This window comes from Salminus brasiliensis, chromosome 5 (genome assembly GCF_030463535.1).
Source record: "Salminus brasiliensis chromosome 5, fSalBra1.hap2, whole genome shotgun sequence".
In the NCBI taxonomy this organism is placed as follows: Eukaryota; Metazoa; Chordata; class Actinopteri; order Characiformes; family Bryconidae; genus Salminus; species Salminus brasiliensis.
Window position 1 is genome coordinate 40,184,440 of NC_132882.1, and position 19,021 is coordinate 40,203,460.

The following is a 19,021-nucleotide window of genomic DNA, read 5'->3' on the forward strand; positions in this document are numbered from 1 at the left end:
ATGGTGAAGGCTAGAAAAAATAAGTGAGCCTTTGTTTTAAAGACTTCTCTCACAGCTGGCAAAAAGGTTTCAGCTAAGGAACTGAGACTGGCAGTGTGGTTTTCACAGGTGCTTTGCCCAATAATACTGACAAATCTGTCTTTCTCAAGAAAGATTGGTCACTGTGAATCATGCCTCGATGAAACCACTGTTTGAAGGCCTCAGGAAACGGGTAACAGAGATGCATGATGTTGGAAAAAGCTACAAAAGCATGGCTAAAGAGACCCGGTTGTACATAAGCACAGTGGGCAATCCTGAAGAGCTGAAAAAAGACAGGGTAACAGCAACAGACCTACACTCCAGACCTTTTCCTGCGCTCCTTCTAACCCCTTGTGGTTTTCCCTCCTTTCTGTTTTCTTTCTGTCTCCTTCACATGTACCCAGTTCTAACTGTTCCACCCTGGTTCCACCTGACCTGGCTCTTCACTACCCTCCTGCCCGATGTCCTGCTCTGGGGCCTTGCATTGATTTATCCCTCACTGCATGACTGTGCTTCTGACCGTTTCTCTGCAGGACTTTATCATCTCACTTACATTTTCATCTTATTTGGCTTGATGCCATATTTGGCTTTTTTTTCCTAATTCAGCTTTGTTTTATTGTGTTTATTACTGTTTTCATTTTTATTATTATCCGGTGTCGTCCTGAGGAGGATGGGTTCCCCTTTTGAGTCTTGCTTCCTCTCAAGGTTTCTTCCTCTCGACCCGCCACTGTTTCCACTAGCTTATTGAACTTTTTTTTTTTAATGTTTGTTTGTTTATTCTCACATTTGAATATGGGCTTTTCAGATATTTATTAAACACAGTGTGATCTCAGGGTGATTATGTATTAGTTTGATCAATGTTTTTGTTGTATTGTGTTTTATTGCCTGTATTCACAGTATTGGGAAACTTCAGTTGTTTCTATAGTGTTCCATTGTTTTTGGGAATCTATTCGGGAATGTTGGATAAGAAAGTGGTGACGCAAACCATTATTACGTCAGAGCGTTTCAGAGCGTTCCTGGAACATTATTACTGTAACGCTACAGGCCAACCCTCCTGGAACCTTTTAAAAACATTGCTGAACATTCCTATAATGTTCTCTAAGAGTTAGGCAAAAATGCTGATTAGCAATAAATAATGTTACAGAAAGCTGGAAACAGACATGGAGTGTTACAGAAGGAGGTACATGGAAAAGAGGAAATCTTGAGAAGACCGCTGTAAAACAAACTATCTATGCATTAAATTTAAGGGCGAGGCAGTGGCGAGGTAGTTTGTCTACAAATACAAGCAAATGTTTGGGCACCTTTGTTCAAGATGTTACGGGCTTGTAACTTTCAAATAAGTTTTTATTTTCATATTCTAAAGCTAGTATTTCAGTTGTATTTCTGTTGTAACAGAATGGTCTTATGTAAAATGCTTCATTGTAGGAAAATTGTAAATAGGTTTTACAATATTTTTAAAATAATCTTTTGACCCAAATGATATATTTTTTTTTCCTTCATGGTGAAGAGGTACAAGAAAAAGTAGTTCCTAAAGAAAACTTATTTCTATTGCATTTGCCGCTATTTTACCATCATCAACATTACATATAAAAATCAGAAGCCACTAGTAGGTCCACTGGTTATGTTGGATAGCAAATATGATGTCTACACTGTAGATATTGCAACATCCTGTTCCTATCAGCCCCACTTTAATGAAATCTAAGGGGTAAATTCTCTAGAAGCCACATTTTATATAAAACCCTCTTAATATCAGCATTTACAATCTCACTGATTGAATAATGGTGAATTCATTAATGTGCCAGAACTGTTTTCTTGTAAAAGTGTGTTAATATTATATTAGTCCAATTGGAGCATTTCTATAGGCCTAATCATTATGAAACCTTTTTTAAAAAAGGAGAGCCGATGTCTTTGGTATTCAAATGATGAAAACAGCAACTGTATGTAACATAAATACATAAACATAAATAGAATAAATTGGTATTAGACATGGCCATTAACAGTAAACTTGCTGTACAGGTGTGGTTTCATGTTCTTTACAGATAATGCGATTCCCATCCAAAGACCAAACAAGATCAGCTTACTCTGCTAAAGCGTTCGGCCTGTGGTTAGTTAAATGCAGCTTTGTGGTTCTGCGCTTCAGCTAGGCAGCTGTGTCCGGCAGATACAAGTAGTGCGCTGTGGCTTTATCAGGCAAAGTAAGTGCGACCAAACTGAAACAGATCTTCAAATGAGTCAACAGAGCTCTATAGCAATTCTTCATCTTCACCATTGTGCCTTTCGTCCATGGTTATTATTTACTCAGTATTTCCAGTTATTTCCAAAAACCCAGTTCATTTAATTAGTCCTTCATTAACCCCTTAACACAAAGGTTTATTACACACTAATTTGTATTCAGTAACTACAGAGACTTCTATACCAGCTCTACTGGTGGAGCTGTTCTTTGGTAATTCGTTTGTAATAACACTTTCAGCCTGCCGGCGGACCCTAAACTGTTTAAAGGGTTAAAGTAAACCTGCTGTTGGAACTAAACAATTCACAGTGGACAGAGTCCACAGAGAAAATCAGCAAACAACCCAGTGTTATGTATGTGAATAAATTCTCAATAATAAAAGTCTATATAACCATCCATAAAAAACAAATAACATATTTAATATGATTATTAGGAACCTTTTTGACATAATGGGAATAAAAACTGTTAAAACGTTATGGCTAATGTACCAATTGCTACAAATGGCTAGTACATGGTTGTTGTATTGATCAAGTAGGCTAGTATTCTTGCTAGTATTCCAAATAAGCTTATTGATTAATTTCACAAAATGGTCAACACCTTCAAAAAATATATATATTATAATTATTATATTATTAATATATTATTATTATTATTATTATTATTATTACAAACAATTATTAATTCATATATTATTAATGGATGAGCTTAATGAACTTTTTAAAGGAATGTCCAATAAGAAACATTTCATCTGGGAGCTGTTAAAGTTATTGTAGTTGATGAGAGCTAATGAGCTAATTAGAGCACACATTATTATAATCATAATTATACACAAAATGGATCAATAAATGGAGAAGTATTGTTGATTGTCTATATTAGAAACAAAATCATATGAATTTATATTTTTGTCAATTGCAGTGATTTATTTATTTTTTACACTGAAGTTAAATTAGCTAAGATTGTAAGATTTAACCATAACAGCATTCTATTTACGTCCACCTCATAAATAATTGCTTACAATTAAAAAACAAAGATCTTAAATAAATAAATAAGTTATATAAATATATATATTTTAAACCACTATAATAAGTTTTAGAGTACTGCTTATTTGCTTATAACCGTCCAAACCACTATCGGTCATGTTCTGACTTTAGCCGCACGCTCAGAGACGCTATCTTTTGAAATAGGGCTCAACAGATCTTAATCTGGGGAATCAGTGTTTTGCTGTGTTTTCAGAACTGTTCCTCCACATTCACACAAAGATGAGTAAAGATACCTTGACTCACAGAAACAGACAGATGTTCATTAATACAAAATCCAGAACCAAAATTGTGCCAATTTTCAGTGGCACGCAGATGACCATCAGCATATACACCGTCAGCCATAACATTAGCACCACTGACGGGTGAAATGAAAAAATGATTGGTGATCTTCATCTACAGTGGCATCTGTCGAGGGACGTGGGCACCTATGGCTCATTGATGCAATCCATTAAGGCCCCACCTTACAACTTACAGGACTTAAAGGATCTGCTGCTAACATCCTGGTGCCAGATACCACAGGACACATTCAGATCTGTTGTGGCGGTACAAGTAGGACATACTCAATATTAGGCAAGTGGTCCTAATGTTATGGTGGGTCAGTTGACTCTTTGTGATTAACATGGATGTTGGAAACAATGGGCAGGTCATTGCACCAGGACTGTGAGAGCAACACAAGCCAATAGAGAGAGTGTGATGCTCTGGGCAATGTTCTCTCTCTGTGTGTGTGTGTGTGTGTGTGTGTGTGTGTGTGTGTGTGTAGGTGTTGCCCTGGCCTCCAGAAAACCCTTAGATTCCAGTCCTAATAAGCTTCTGTGGAAGTCCATGGCAGGTCCACCTTGTAGCTTTAAGGGACTTCAAGGATCTGCTCTGAGTGTCTAGGTGCCAGATAGCACAGGGTACAGGGTCTTCAGAAGTCCATGCCTCAGAAGGTTGGAGCTGTTTTGGTGGCATGCAGCTTATTTAGCTGTACCTTTTAGAAGGTGTCTGAGGTGTAATAAACAGTGTGAAAATCACTGTAGCTTGATGTGTTACTGAATTAACTGTTACAGCAGTCTAGTTTGTTGCAGTTTCTTGTTTCTGAAAAGAGGAATGGTGAACGTTTTAGTGTTGTGAAAGTGAAATCAAATTACCCCCTCTGAAAGAAGAACTAGCAATAAGAGGAAAAGTCAGTTTCTGGAGGTTCTTTATGAAGACTCTTCAATTTGAATCTGTGGAAGAATCTCTTAAGGTTCAAGAAACATTTTTCCTCTAAGAACCGTTTCTTGAAAGTTTCCTTAAATATTCCTCCACAGTGTCAAAATATAAAACCTCCAAAAGTTCTTCAAGGGTCTTGACCTTTTAACAGTGTATAAGAAGCGTATCTCGATAAAATAACTTTTCTTAGAAGTCTGATTCTTAAAGATTACTTTTTCAAGTATATTTCACTGTAAAATAAATGAGTAGCTCTTTGAAGAACCACTAGGGTCCTCCAAAAAAAATAGAACGTTCCTTAATGTTCTTAGATGTTTCTGTAAGATCTTTAGGCTACTATGTGGTCCCAATATAGAGCAAAGAATCAGACCCAACTGAATCCTCTAGTGACTGGCGAATGGGGGAGATTAAACAGGGAGTGTAAGCTCACAGTACGGTTAGAGCCTCCTGATCCTTTGAGAACCTGGTCCATGTTGGCATGATTGCATCACATAATTCCTATAAATTGTTTAGGAGCACTTTTACTGTGCGAATATCTTATTCTGCCACATCTCAAAGGTTTAGAATGAGATCTAGCAAATCCACTGAAGAACATAACACCAGTTTGTGACATGGTGCACCATCACAAGGTAGGCCAGCTCCATTAATTCAAGCTGTTGTCATGAACTTCTGACCCTTCCTTTCTTCTCTGCAGAAATCAAGATTCGTCATTCTTCAGCTATTTTTGGTGAGCCACTGCAGCCTCAGCTTTCTGTTCTTGGCTGAAAAAAGTGGAACCCGGGAGGTCGTTAAGGCCAGTCTGCCTCGAGATTGGACGTATTGTGCATTGTTAGATACTTTCCTGCTCATCACAGCTGTACAGAGTGGTTCTCTGAGTATCTGTAGCCTTTCTGTCAGCTCCAACCAGTCTAGCCATTCTCTGTTGACCTCTCTCATCAACAGGGCGTTGTCCATCTGCAGAACTGCTGCTTACTGGATGTGTTTTCTTTATTACGCCATGCTGAGGACTCTAGAGATGGTCGAGCTGAAAGTCCCAGGAGATTAGCAGTTCTAGCAATACTCAAGCCAGTCCATCTGGCACCAAGAATCAGGCCACCTATGACCTATGGTTGAAGATTGTCTATGGTTGAAGGCGCTAAATTATAAAACATCCACCCAAACATCCAAACATCTGCTCTTACCATTTTGTGGAGGGGAAATAACACCAAGAAACATTCTTACCCAGAGAAATGACTCTCCATGATGCTCTAATAAAGCAATACATTTGGTGCTTGTAACACTCTTAGGTTAGCTTTTAGACTAATGTCTTACCTGAGAGCCTCACAAGCAATACCACAATACTGTAAAAGCAGGCGTATAAACGTTTGGGTGGATGTCTTAAATTTAGCACCATCAACCCACAACACTCGTTGTGTTTAAAAGCTACTTAGCTAGCTATGCTCCAAGTAGCACTAACTAGCATTATATAGCCTGTTGGAATGTTGGGTTAGCATAGCTAGCTACTTTATGATCCGTGTCCGCAGCAAGAGCCTACTTCAGACTGCTTTCACTTTGAATACGATACCACCCTAAAACAAAATGATCGTATATTCTACACAAAAAAAGCTGAAGAACAAACTCAAGTAAGCCTCTTAAGTGGGCGTGGCAAAATAAGGTGAATAAGTGTTTGATGAATTTATGTCTTTAAAAAAAACACCAAAATACAGAATCTCCAAAATGGCTTAACTTAACTTTTTTTCATTCAAAGCTATTTTGGAACATTTCTAGGATTTGCTGCAAAATGGAAAGCAATGACGGTTATTATAAGATAAGATAAGATAAGATAGTCCTTTATTAGTCCCGCAGTGGGGAAATTCACAACAATCTTTGATAACAATCTTTTAAAAATGTAAAGAACATTCACATAAGTTCACAAGTTAAACTGGTTAAATTGGTTAAAAGGCTCTTTTTTTGAGTCTTGGTTCCTCATGGTGTTCCTTCTTCATGCTTTGAGGAAGGTTTTTCCTTTTGAACCTTGGTTCTTCTCAGTTGTTTTTTCCCATGCCTTTAGACAGTGGCACACTAAGAATTAATGGCTTAATTCTCAAATATCTACAATCAAATCAGGATCAAACTCATATTATTGGATTGCTAACAGTTACATAACTCATAGCTTGGGACTGTCTTTCGTTTTCTTTTCTGTTTTCACTGAAGGTGTTTATGAAACTGATTAGTCAGAACTGAAACTGGCCTCTTTCATTGGTTACTTATCACCGAGATAAAGAGACTAAATGTTAGGTCACCTAACATGCAAGCAATGATGCAGAATTGCTGAAGGATTCTACTCCAACAGACATACTGATACATGAGAGAAAGCCACACCAAAGCAAATAAACATCCTTATCATAAAGTAGCATCATCTCAGTTCCATGATGCTGTACTCAAGCCGGCATTACAAGCTCTGTACATTTGTGCAATCTTGGAATTTTACTTGACCTATCCTTTCTAATCTCATACATGCAACCTTCTTGGTTAAACAAGCCTAACAGTACACAAACATCCCCTTCAACCTACAGTCATGTGAAAAACAAAGAGCAACCTCTTTGAATTCTATGGTTTTACATACCAGGACAAAGCATGGTTGCGGCAGGTCTTCAAATTAGGTCATTTCAACCTCAAAACAGCATAAAAGATTCTGCTGTCATTATTTATTTCAGTTAATGCACGGCTCACATTTATATTCTTATTGGCCACAGCATTTTAATTGGGTTGAGGTCTGGACTGGGCCATTCTGTTGTAGATTTGCTGGTGTGCTTGATCATTGTCCTGTTGCATGGCCCAATTTACACCAAGCTTTAGCTGTCAAATATATATGGCCTCACATTTGACTCTAAAATACTTTGGTATACAGAGGAGTTCATGGTCAACTCAATGAATGCAAGGTTCCCAAACCCTGTGGCTGTGAAACAAGCCCAAATCATCACTCCTCCATCATCATTCTTGACAGTTGGTGTTTGTGGTGTTTGTGCTGATATGCTGTGTTTGGTTTTCGCCAAATATGCCGCTCTGCTGTGCAGTATAGCCATATATCTCCACTTTGATCTCATCTGTCCAAAAGACATTGTTCTAGAAGTCTTGTGGTTTGTTCAGATGTACCTGTGCTGCTATGCTCTTTTTATAAAGAAGAGACTTTCTCCTGGCAACCTTCCAAACAAGCCATACTGTCATAAGCATGATCATTTAACATGCTATAACTAAGGCCTGTAAAATCTGAGATGTAGCTCTTGGGTGTTTTGCAATTCTCTGAGCATTGCGTGGTCTGACCTTGGGGTGAATTTGCTGGGACGTTCACTCTTGGGAAGATTCTGGGGAGATCAGCTGTCTTAAATGTTTTCCACTGGTAAATAATCTTTCTCACTGTAGAGTGATGGACTTCAACTTGTTTGGTAATAGCCTTCCCACTCTAATTCAACTCTTCCCAGTCCATTGCTTGCTCCAGTCCATCCAAAGTTTTTGAGGATGTTTAGACCATTACAATATTAAAAATTTCTTATTCTTTAAATTATGAGCATGAGTTGCATGTACGCTTTGGATCATTGTCTTAGTGCATGACCCAACTGTGCTTCAGCTTCAGCTTATGGACCGATGACCTGAAATTCTCTTAAATATTGTCTATACAAAGAACACTACCACCACCATGCTTCACCACCAAGCTGTATTAGTTTTGCGCAAGACAGACCTGGGCCCAAGCTCCACTTAAGATTCATCTGTCCATTAAACATTGTTTTTGGAAAAACGAAAGTGGGTCATCAAAGTGTTTCTTGGTGAACTCTAGACATTCATTCATATTCTTATTGGTTAGTTATGGTTTCCGCCATGCTATTCTGTCAGGAATCCCATTCCCGCTCAGTGTTTTTCTGACAGATGAGCTCTGAGCACAGTGTGAGGGCCGTAGATCTTCAGATGCCATTCTTATGTTTCATCAGCTCTTGGTTGATTTTGCACCTGGCTCCTGGAGAGTTCTGGGAGGGTGTCCACTCCTTAGAAGGCTAACTACAATTCTAAACCTTCTCCATTTGGAAAGTATGTCTCTGACTGTAGTGTGGTGGAGCCCGAGAGCCTAGAAATGGCTTCTGGCTGTTCTGGAACCTTAAGAAACCTCTTATCTTCTCAACTTATCTGCTGCCATGTTCACTTTGCTTTAAAGACCAAAAGATGCTGTATACGATTTCAATTCAATACACCTTTAAGTGTTTTACTAGCTCTCTGGCTTGTTTGCATGCTGGGATAAAGTTTGGTGTGTGTACTCAGCCCTGGCTCTGTGAACAAGAAACAAAGAAAGTGGCTCTATTCCAGCCAATCTGCATTGTCAAGGAGAGATGATCAAAAAACAGCCCAAAAGATCTAACAAACAAAAGCTGACGGAAAGTTGTTGGGTCAGGTGAGGGCGAAGACACTGGCGAGGCGTTTGGGCGATGGAGAGACCTCTGAATGATGAAAGGCACAGAGGCGGAGGTGAGGTGATTAGCAGGCTTGGTTATATACTATATGGACAAAAGTATTGGGACACCTGCTCATTCACTGTTTCTTCATAAATGAAGAGAATTCAAAAGAAGAGTTTATCCTATCTTTACTGTCCAGAATGTTCGATGATCACCACCCCCACATCAACCCCAACCCAGGGAACACTACTGTACTATTTTAGGAAAGAAGAAATGAGAGAGTAAATTAATAAACAATAACATACAGTTTATTAGTTTGTATTGTGGCACAGACATGTCTTGAATATGAAAAATAAAAGTAAAAGGTTTGGCAGTTGACAGTATGACACTACAGGAACAGTAGCTCAAACTGCCAAAGGGGAATAAGATGCCATGTGTTAACATTTACATGAAGGGCACCCTCTAGAGGTAGGGAATAAAACATTCATCACAAAATAACATACAATAAATACATGAAGAAGAAATGTAATTACTTAGGTATTCTATGGCAATTCCTCGCTTATCTCATCACTTTAGAAACTGCAATATTATTTCCCCCTTCCCTGATTTCCTCTCACAAAGGACTACTCTCTAATCTATCAGCTCCGTGATGGTCTACTGTGCTGGTTCTCTGTAGGCTGGCCTGCTCTGCAGAAAGCTAACAAGCTCACAGCCTTTTCTTATGATTGTTTTTAAGGAGTCTCCCAGGCAATGCTTCGAGAACATCAAATACGTGTTTTAAAGCTGCCGCCTGAATTAAAATGCCATAAAATCTGTATATGCATTTGTTAACAAAAACATGTGTGAGCAGAAGTGTGAATTAGCATTTTGCTAGTAGGAGTAGTAATATTTGATGGACAGAAAGCCATTTACAGAGCAAACTGTGATGTTTTTGCACTATATGTTGCTACATAACGGCAAGCCAGCACATGCTAATGATTTCCTCATTAACATTATCTGGTTCTCAGTAACAGGAAGGTCAGATTAGACTGACAGAAAACTGAAAAGCCTGCCCAGTCCTAGAATGGGATTCTCTGGACGGATAAAACTAAGATTAAGATAGATTGAGTATAGAGAAGAAGAGAAAGGGTTAATGATCTGGAGCAATACCACATCATCTGTCAAACATGGTGGAGGCAGTGTTCTGGCATGGGCATGTATGGCTGCCATACAAAAACTGGTGTTTTTCGATGATGTGACTGCTGCTAGATACAGCAGTGGGATGTATGCTGTATATAGTGTATAGAGCTCCACTTTCTGCTCATATCCAGTCTAAAACTGTAAATCTGATAGGATGGTGTTTCACAGTACAGTTTAGATAATGACCAAAACATTCAGTGAAAGCAATCAAAGAGCTGTAGGGGTGGAAGCACAAATTAGCATTATGCTAGGGGTGATAATCGATGGACAAAAAGCCATTAACAAAGCAAACCGTGAGGTTTCTGCGTAGTATATTGCTATTTAATAGCGTGCTGGCACAAGTTATCTGGTTCTCAGTGTAAATTACAGAAAATATTTACGATCACATCAAGCCTTTCGTTACTGAGCAGCTACCATGTAAAACATTCTCTTGGCAAGAGAAAACATCTTGTCATATCTAGTTGACTAATGTCTAATATCTTTCATTATAAGATTGTTTTAATAATATTCTAAGATTATTCATTATGAGTATATGAGTTTTTTTACTTGTTCTAAGCATTTGTGATTGGATTTTTTAGTGACAAATCTCTCCCCAATATGCCATCCCTCTCCAAAAAAGGCTTTTCATGTGAAAAAACGCTCATGACTACAACACAATTACTGTTGGCATTCATTCCGTAGAAACTACAAGAAACAGCAAAAGGAAAAAAAAAGTTCCAAGACATAATGTAGATACTTTTGCGTGTGTGGAAAAACAATGCTTGGAACAAGCTACATTAACAGCAACAAGTTAAATAATCTTCTAAACAAATAATAACATTCTTGCAATAGTCTAAAAAAATCTATTATATTAAATGATATAATATAAAAATATTAAATATATATATAAATATAAAACATTTTTATATATTTATAATAAATGTATTATTCAATTTCAGATGTGTGACGATTCATCAGCAAGTAATTCTAAACAGCCTTTTCCCGACTATGTTATCAAGAAAATCTATCCATTTATGTGGAAAGTGGATTGTTTTGTATTGTATTTTACTTTATTATCATTATATTTAATAGTAAAAATAAATTGTTGCATATCCCAGCTTGGTACACTGGGGTTGGAGCGCAGGCTCAGCCATGCTACAGCACCTGGAGCAAACAGGCTCAAAGTCCCAACAGTGGCAGCTCATCGAATGCGGGTATCGAACCTACAACCTTGCAGTCAATAACCTAGTCACCACTTCCCCCAGAAGTTAACAGTTGTCTTTGAGTGCCCCACACTCACTAGGAAATACATTTTAATATGTAAAAGCAAATAATAATAATAATAATAATAATAATAAAGAAAACACTGTCAGTGGCATGAACAGTTTGCTCATTAAAAAGTAGCACTTACGGAAGGGCAGCATTTACAAGGCTACATGAAACCTACTTAAGACTGAAGCAGACACAAAGCTAGACATGCATTATAAAGTCTTATTACCAGTAAGGCATGCTTTTGTCAAGTCTGATCTCCTCTCATCTTATCTCAGGAATCATTACGGCAATCGTTGCTTGCTGGAATAAGCCTTTATGTAGGTTTGTGGTTATGTAGGTTTAAATGTAGGTGTCTTGCTGCCTTATGAATGCTGCCCTACAGTCCAGTGCTACCAACGTTTGTAAGGCATTGCATTAAACAATTAAATAGCCTCTGGCTTTAAAACCGAGGCTATAAGTATACTGGGATTTGGATTTTGTGTGGCTGGTGAAACCGGTGGAACCAGTGAACCAGTATCTTTACATCACAGGTTGTGGCTGTCTGAGCTTCATCCTGTCCAGCTCTTTATGGTTTGCAGTTCGCCCTGACGTTCATGTAGACTTTATCAGCTGCAGAAACACACGCACAGGTGAGAGAATGTCACAGTGTGAGGTGGAAAATGTTATTTTGGTTAAAAAAAACAAACAAAGGAACCTTTAAAAGGTCAGAGGCCTGTAAGAAATTTTTTTTTTACCATTTTCCTTCTTATGCCGGCGCTTGCTGGCGCAACAATATGTGACGCCAACGATGAATACCGTAAGTGCGATGTCACCAAGTACAGCACCTGCCAGGGTACCCGGGGCTATATTGTAGCACAAACCCTTCTCTGGCAAAAAAAAAAACAAAAAGCGATACTGTTTGATTATTCAGTAAATTATACGATGTCAAGCATGACTAGACATCTCTAGTCTCGTCATAGTTGACATATCTAATATTTTTCATTATAATATTGTAGTAATATATTCTACGATTATTCAGATCATTCTTTTTTTTCCGCTTTTTAAGTTAACTTGGAAGGACTTTTACAAGGCAAGTGACAAACCTCTCCTCAATATGCTGTCCCTCTCCACATCTCGTTTAAAAAAAAAGGCCAGAACTTAGCACAGGTTTTCATGTGGCAAAGAAATCTCAAAGAAACATTTTTTATATTTTTATTATAAATGTATTATTAAATTCATATTGTACATATATTCAAATGATATTACAGACGAAGTGTGACGATGCAATAGCATGCAATAGCATACTTCTAAATAGCCTTTTCCCAACTATGTTATCAATAAAATCTCTCAATGTCAGTAAAAAGTGGTTTATTTTGTATTGTATTTTACTGTATTGTCATTATACTAAATATCTACATACAATTACACTGTTGCATATCCCAGCTTACCCCAACTTATGGACAATAGGGACAATAAATACATATATATCAAAAGCAATACAAAAGATTTCCTTGACATCATTGTCAGGGTTTTCTAACTGGTTGCAAGCACGTACCTGTTGATTCTGCACTGCACTGCATTGCTTATGATGAAATAAGGGGGAGAAAAAAAGACAAAAATAATGTTAGCTTCAGATAAGGGTATCAAATAGGGAAAAAATATTAATTTCTCTCCCTCACTGTCCTTTTCAGAAAACACATTTACATTTAAGGCATTTAGCAGACGTTCTTATCTACAGTGACTTACAAAAGTGCTTTACTTTTTACTTAGAAAATACCCATAGCTAGTCTGTATCAGCTAGGATCCAAGCAATCCATCTAAGCTTAGATACTCCTAAACACAAAGGTCAGTATGGAGACCACAGTACTCAACACTAAACTACACTACGTACTCTTGGAAGCGGATGGGTATCTAAGTAGGCTGAGTAGAGCATTTTTTTTTCCTTTGATGACACAATGTGCCCTGTTTACATGTTGATGCACAATGGGTGGGACCAATTTCATGAGAAAAACGTCACTCTGGCATTGTGGGAGTCAGTGACTGTCAATACGAGCAGTACTGTCACACAGTGGTCCGCAAGCTTTTTTATACCACGAAAGACATTTCAGAAGGAGAAGTGGTAATAAAGCAGTACCTAATACTTTCTAGTCACAGTCGCTGAATTAACTAGAGTTTCTGCAAAGCCCAGAGCGGAGTATAAATAAAATTAGTCCACACATTTCACTGCCACGTCCTAAATATTTTGTTTATAGTCCAGCTCTAAAAGATTTAACCAATGGAAGAGCTAGCTTAGCCATGTTCTCCTAGATATCATGTAGAAAAAAAATCATATTCCATTGGAGGTTTCAAGAACTAAACCCACCGATTTCCAGTCAAAACTTAACAGTGGAGCACTTATGGAATTGAGGCTGATATTTATTTTTTTTCCAGTTTATTCGCTTCGAACCACTTTGGTTCCACTTATACGCAAAGACTGGCAAGCAACTGAACGTCTCCGTAGGTAAGACTTAGTTAGGCATATTTATACATTTCAAATTCACACACTCCAACACTATTCTACTCCCTAATCGTGTCCTGAGCAGCTTCTCCACTCAACGGAACAATTTACTTGACATTTTTCAAAAGAAAAAACGCCCGCTTAGAACAGGAAATGAGCAAGCCCACCACACATAGCTGCAGTGGTCTGACATACACAGTAGAACAGTGTAAGGTGGGAATGAAGTGTGAAAAAAAACAAACATCTCACTTACCTACAAGATGGAGAAAAAGAATCATCAGCAAAACATTGTCTGCCATTTCCTGTGTCGCTGCTGTGGTTTTCGTTACCTATGAGACCTATTAGGAGAGACATTTGAGAGACTGATTGTCAAGCAGCAATACATCCAATATCAAAGTCAGAGAGTCCAACCATAATGTTTTTATATAAACAAACACAGAATAGCACAGCTACACAGTATAACCCTCTGTTTTCTCTGTGTTCTAATCAATGGCATGCTATTGGCCTTTGCTTTGGCTTTGCCCAGCTGAATAAATACACATTTCTAAAAATCAACGTTCAGTAAATATGCATATGTTCTCACTTGTTCTCACTTTCATGATTTCTATTGCTATTTTTTGCTATATGTATTTTGTATTTGTTCATGTTTATGTTGCTTAGTTTATTATTAATACTACTACTACTACTAATAATAATACCTTTATGAATCATTTATAATGGAACTGTTTTATCTTTATCTTTACATTCAGCTGCATTAAATGTACACATAATAACGTTTTGCAGATCTTCTAAGTGTAAAATCTAAGAGCAACTGGCCACCTGTTTTGCAAACTTGTTTTTACTTACTTTTTTGACTTCTATTGCTACTTTTTGGTATATTTTGTATTTATTTATTTATTTTTTGCTCTCCTTTTTTCTGCGCTCCTTAATTTTAAAAAGGTAAACTGAACTTTTTATATGTAAAGTTGTAAAGTTACTGTCTTCTAAGTAAAAATAAATCACATCCTCTATAGAGAACACTTCTGTACATGTTCTGTACAGAATTACTGCTTTTTTTTGTAGCTAAATTTAAGATAATTAGAAAAAATAAACATAAATGCAAGTTATGGCACATTTAAAACATTTAAGATGTTACTTTTCATAAACATAAAATGTAGTTATTCCAATGTGTTAAATTCATATTTGTTTATAAAAATATATATATTTATCTATTTCTACTGTGCTAAAAACAAACTTTGCTGTATATACCCATGCTGTTAAAGCGCATGCATCTTCCACCCTGGATGCCACCTAGCATGTCCCAACTAGGATCTTCTTTTTGTCCTTTTAGCTCCCAGCTCAGAGGTATTACTTTACTTTCGTCAGACAGATCAGGGATGATCTGATCCATACATTCATCCCATCACATGCTGCCATTTCCCCTGGGCCTCATCTCGCGGCTCTGTAGTTATGGCGGATGCATCTGCTTACTTGAATGGGAATCCTTTCAATTACCACAAGAAATCTGGAGCAAATTCCCCCCTCAAAACTTTCAGCTGAATTTGGTCAGTGTAATTCGGAGTAGTGTGACCCAAAGGGCATCATTCTAGAGAAACTGACCAACTCTGACATCTTTACAGTGGAGGGGTCCTGAAGTCTCTCTCAGTGTCTACAGTGAAACCTCCTCTGTGGGCTCCTGAGGTTGTTGATAATGGTGATGGTGACCATGTAACATCCTGCACGTGTGAAAATGTTGTTAAAAATTAAGTTTTAGCCTTAGACCTTACCTCAAAACTACTGTAAACACTATTGTAGATATAAAGAAATAAAATTAGAGTCATTTTATGTAGCTGGCACTAGCTAACTACCTCCTCAGACGTCTGGCTCCATGCCCCACCACTGCAGACAGTGCGAAAAACTGCCGTTTCTCTAGAATGGAGCGTTTCACAGCAAAACTCTCGAAATGACTTTGTTTACACCCCTGCTTCTTCATTTTGCAGATTTTTAAAAAATCAATAGAAGCCCCCCTTTAATTCACTTGCTCTTGCTATAGCGGAGAGGTGCTGCAGAACGAGGAACTGAGCCTCGAAACGGGAACGCGTCCTGCTCTGGGCTGCCCTGGACAGAACTGCGATGGAAGAAAATTGAGGAACACGAAGGCAACGAAAGGAGCCTCTGATTTAGGCTGAAAGTCTGTCAGAAAAGTAGGACTTTATGTTTATGTTATTATTCGCTAGCCTCTAACTTAATTTCTTAAGTTCCACCTTAAAACTGCAGAAGCTAGCGCTACAATTACGGAGCCTGGGTAGGATTTACTCACAAACAGCGGATCAATTTAAGGTGGAATTGATCATTAGAATAATAATAATAATAAAAAAAAATAAAAATAAAAAAAAAAAGCCTATTAGCGTTGCCTACCTTAAACTCCTCTGGTTTTTTGCACACAGGAAAGGCAATGCAGCCTAGCTTAACCGCCTCCAAGCTCCAAGCTAGCTAGAGATACCTACCTACGTCCGTCCAGAAGCTCTGCTGCCGTTGACTCCGTCCACTTCGATGCAAGTGTTGGTGGAAGCGGTTTTCCGCTTTCCACAGAGCACCACGAAGCCTCGTCTGATTTCTTAGGGTTGTGTGGGTGGCGGCCTGTTCGTGTCAGAGCTGAGAAAAACACAACCTTACACCTCATGCATGGTGAAGTCTCTGCCCTGGCTGTTCTGGCTTACTTTCCATATGTTTAAAGGTGTGGAGGAAGGTCGTTTTAGGGCTTGTTGGGGCTATGGGTTGTTCACAAACACCTGCCATAAATACTGTAACGTGGCCATGGGCTCCTCTGAGCTGCTAATTCTGCACTCTAGAAGAACTATAAGAAAATGACTATTCTTAATGCCCAGAAAGCAGAAGGAGACTAGAAGAGCTAATGTTGGCGGTCAAGTTGAGATCTAGAAACTAAACACAAGAGAAATCCGTGAGATTTAGCATCGGACTTCGGAGGTGGTGGTGGTGCACTGTTCTACTGTGCAGCGAACACTGCACGAATATGACCTTCTAAATTGTGCTGGTGCTAGGGGCCTTACGGACAGGTGGGTTCATTGGCAGTACCAAATTGAAAGAAAGATTAAGAGAGAAAAATTTGACTAAATTTTATATTTCATGCTAGGACAAGGTGGAAGAGTTCAAATATTGCTAAAGCCAAAATTGCCCAAGGAGGGCAAGACACATTTCAAAGGGTTGCTTTGAAAAATGGCTCTGCACAATGCTCACAGAAGTGGGCCTGATTTATTTTTGTCCAGTTTATTCGCTTCAAACCACTTTGGCTCCACTTACATGCAAAGATTGCCAAAGAACTGAACGTCTCAGTAGGTAAGACTTACTTAGGCATATTTATACATTTCCAACACTATTCTACTCCTTAATAATGTCCAGAAAGTGGTGGTGGAAGTGGTGGTGCACTGTTCTACTGTGCAGCGGACACTACACGAATATGACCTTCTAAATTGTGCTGGTGCTAGGGGCCTTACGGACAGGTGGGTTCATTGGCAGTACCAAATTGAAAGAAAAAGAGAATAATTTGACTAAATCTATATTTCATGCTAGGACAAGGTGGAAGAGTTCGAATATTGCTGAAGCCAAAATTGCCCTACGGAGGGCCCAATCAAGACGCATAGTTTTTCAAAGGGTTGCTTTCGCTAGAATTTAAAGCTGTTCTGAAAAATGGCTCTGCACAATGCTCACAGAAGTGGGCCTCTGCTCACTCGTCCTGCCAGGTGCCTCTGAACTGCAAGCGACACAGCCATTAAAAGACTGCAAACGACTGTGAAGATGATTCTGATAAACGCACTGACGGAGTGCGCTATGCTGCTGCTAGTCACGGTAGCCTACGTCATCTAGAAAGTTTCTTCGCATAACTGCAGTGGAACAAGAAATCATTTGCGATCATTTGAGTGGAAACTCATTTGTAGGACGTTAGATTGGAAAAAGGCGGGGTTAGGCAGGGCTCTCCTCCCAAAATGGCCTAATTTCACAACAACAATTCTCATTCAGTTGGCAGATCATTTCAAATTGTGACCATGTTGAGCATTATTTTTGCATAATATGTCTTTACATATGTTTATTCATTTAGGGCACCCAAACTTTTGTATGGGACTGTATGTACACCTGCTGTACATCCTTCTGGCAGTGTACCCTTACCCATTTACATTTATGGCATTTAGCTGACGCTCTTATCCAGAGCGACTTACAAGGTTACTCGTATTACACAGGTGGGCCAATGTAGTGTTATGAGTCTTGCCCAGGGACTCTTATTGGGGAATCGAACCCTGGTCTCCCACATGGGGGGTGTAATAGCTCACTGGCAGCTAGTGGTTTTATCTGCTGTGCCACACCAACCACAGTGGCTTAAGCATTTAAGCGTTTAAATTGAACTAGATGTCAACCAGTGCCTATAGGTTTTTTTAAACACAGCAGAAGTTCACTTCTAAATATAGGACATCCTTTTCCCTGAAATGCAGAACAGGGTAACCAAGCAACCAACATCCAAACAACGAAGAAAATCTAGTAATGTTTTAATGCAAGCTATTCATGTTCTTACACATACAGTCAACATTGTCTGGCAGGTTTTATTGAGAATTAAACTTTGCTGACTTATGCATTATGAAACTGAGTCAGATCGTAATGCATTTGTGAAATGGTGGAGGTCAAGTTGAGGTCTGGAAGCCTGAGAAAATGTTCTGAGAGAAGTGCTTGTAGAATGCTAGAACTCGAATTTGACCCTTCCTCTCTAGAGAGGCCACCCAGGTGCTTGTTCAGTCTCTCGTCACTTCAAGACTTGCCAACTGCAACTGCCTTTTGGGCCCCTGCAATTTATCCAGAATGCAGCAGCACAGGTCGTCTCTATTGGTTCTACGTTCAGCCTCTGCTGCGTTCTCTTAACTGGCTTCCTGTAGCTGCTCCTGTAGCTGATGCTGGCCTACAAAGCCAAGAACTGACCAGCCCCTCCGTACTTGATGGCAGTGGTCAAAAGCTGATCTGGACCAAGAGCCCTTTCAGCTTCAAATACGACTCGGCTTGACCCACAGTCCTTTTAGATGTCCAGAAGACGAGCGTCCAGACTTTTTTTCTGTCCTACACTGAAGTGATGGAACGAACTTTCCCTGGGTGTCCGAACGGCAGAGTCACTCGCTGTCTTCAAATGCAGACTGAAGCCCCTCCTCTTTCGAGAGTACTTGGGCGAAGAGAGTGT

At 38.9% G+C, this 19,021-nt stretch overlaps 1 protein-coding gene across 3 annotated transcripts; it reads right to left on the minus strand.

Annotated features, from left to right (window-relative positions):
- Positions 1-9,186: 9,186 nt before the first annotated feature.
- Positions 9,187-16,426, minus strand: hcst (hematopoietic cell signal transducer). 3 transcript variants are annotated; one of them, XM_072680377.1, is made up of 6 exons: positions 16,293-16,426; positions 15,406-15,521; positions 14,060-14,144; positions 12,865-12,891; positions 12,065-12,196; positions 9,187-11,939 (listed from the first exon to the last, which is right to left on the minus strand). In XM_072680377.1, the coding sequence occupies exons 3-6, from the start codon at positions 14,103-14,105 to the stop codon at positions 11,896-11,898; spliced, it is 249 nt and encodes an 82-aa protein (XP_072536478.1). In that variant the 5' UTR covers positions 14,106-14,144; positions 15,406-15,521; positions 16,293-16,426; the 3' UTR covers positions 9,187-11,895. The 3 variants fall into 3 exon arrangements, with proteins under 3 accessions (XP_072536478.1, XP_072536477.1, XP_072536476.1); XM_072680376.1 differs by having other exon boundaries at positions 15,055-15,521; XM_072680375.1 differs by lacking the exon at positions 15,406-15,521 and having other exon boundaries at positions 16,293-16,425.
- Positions 16,427-19,021: the final 2,595 nt, after the last annotated feature.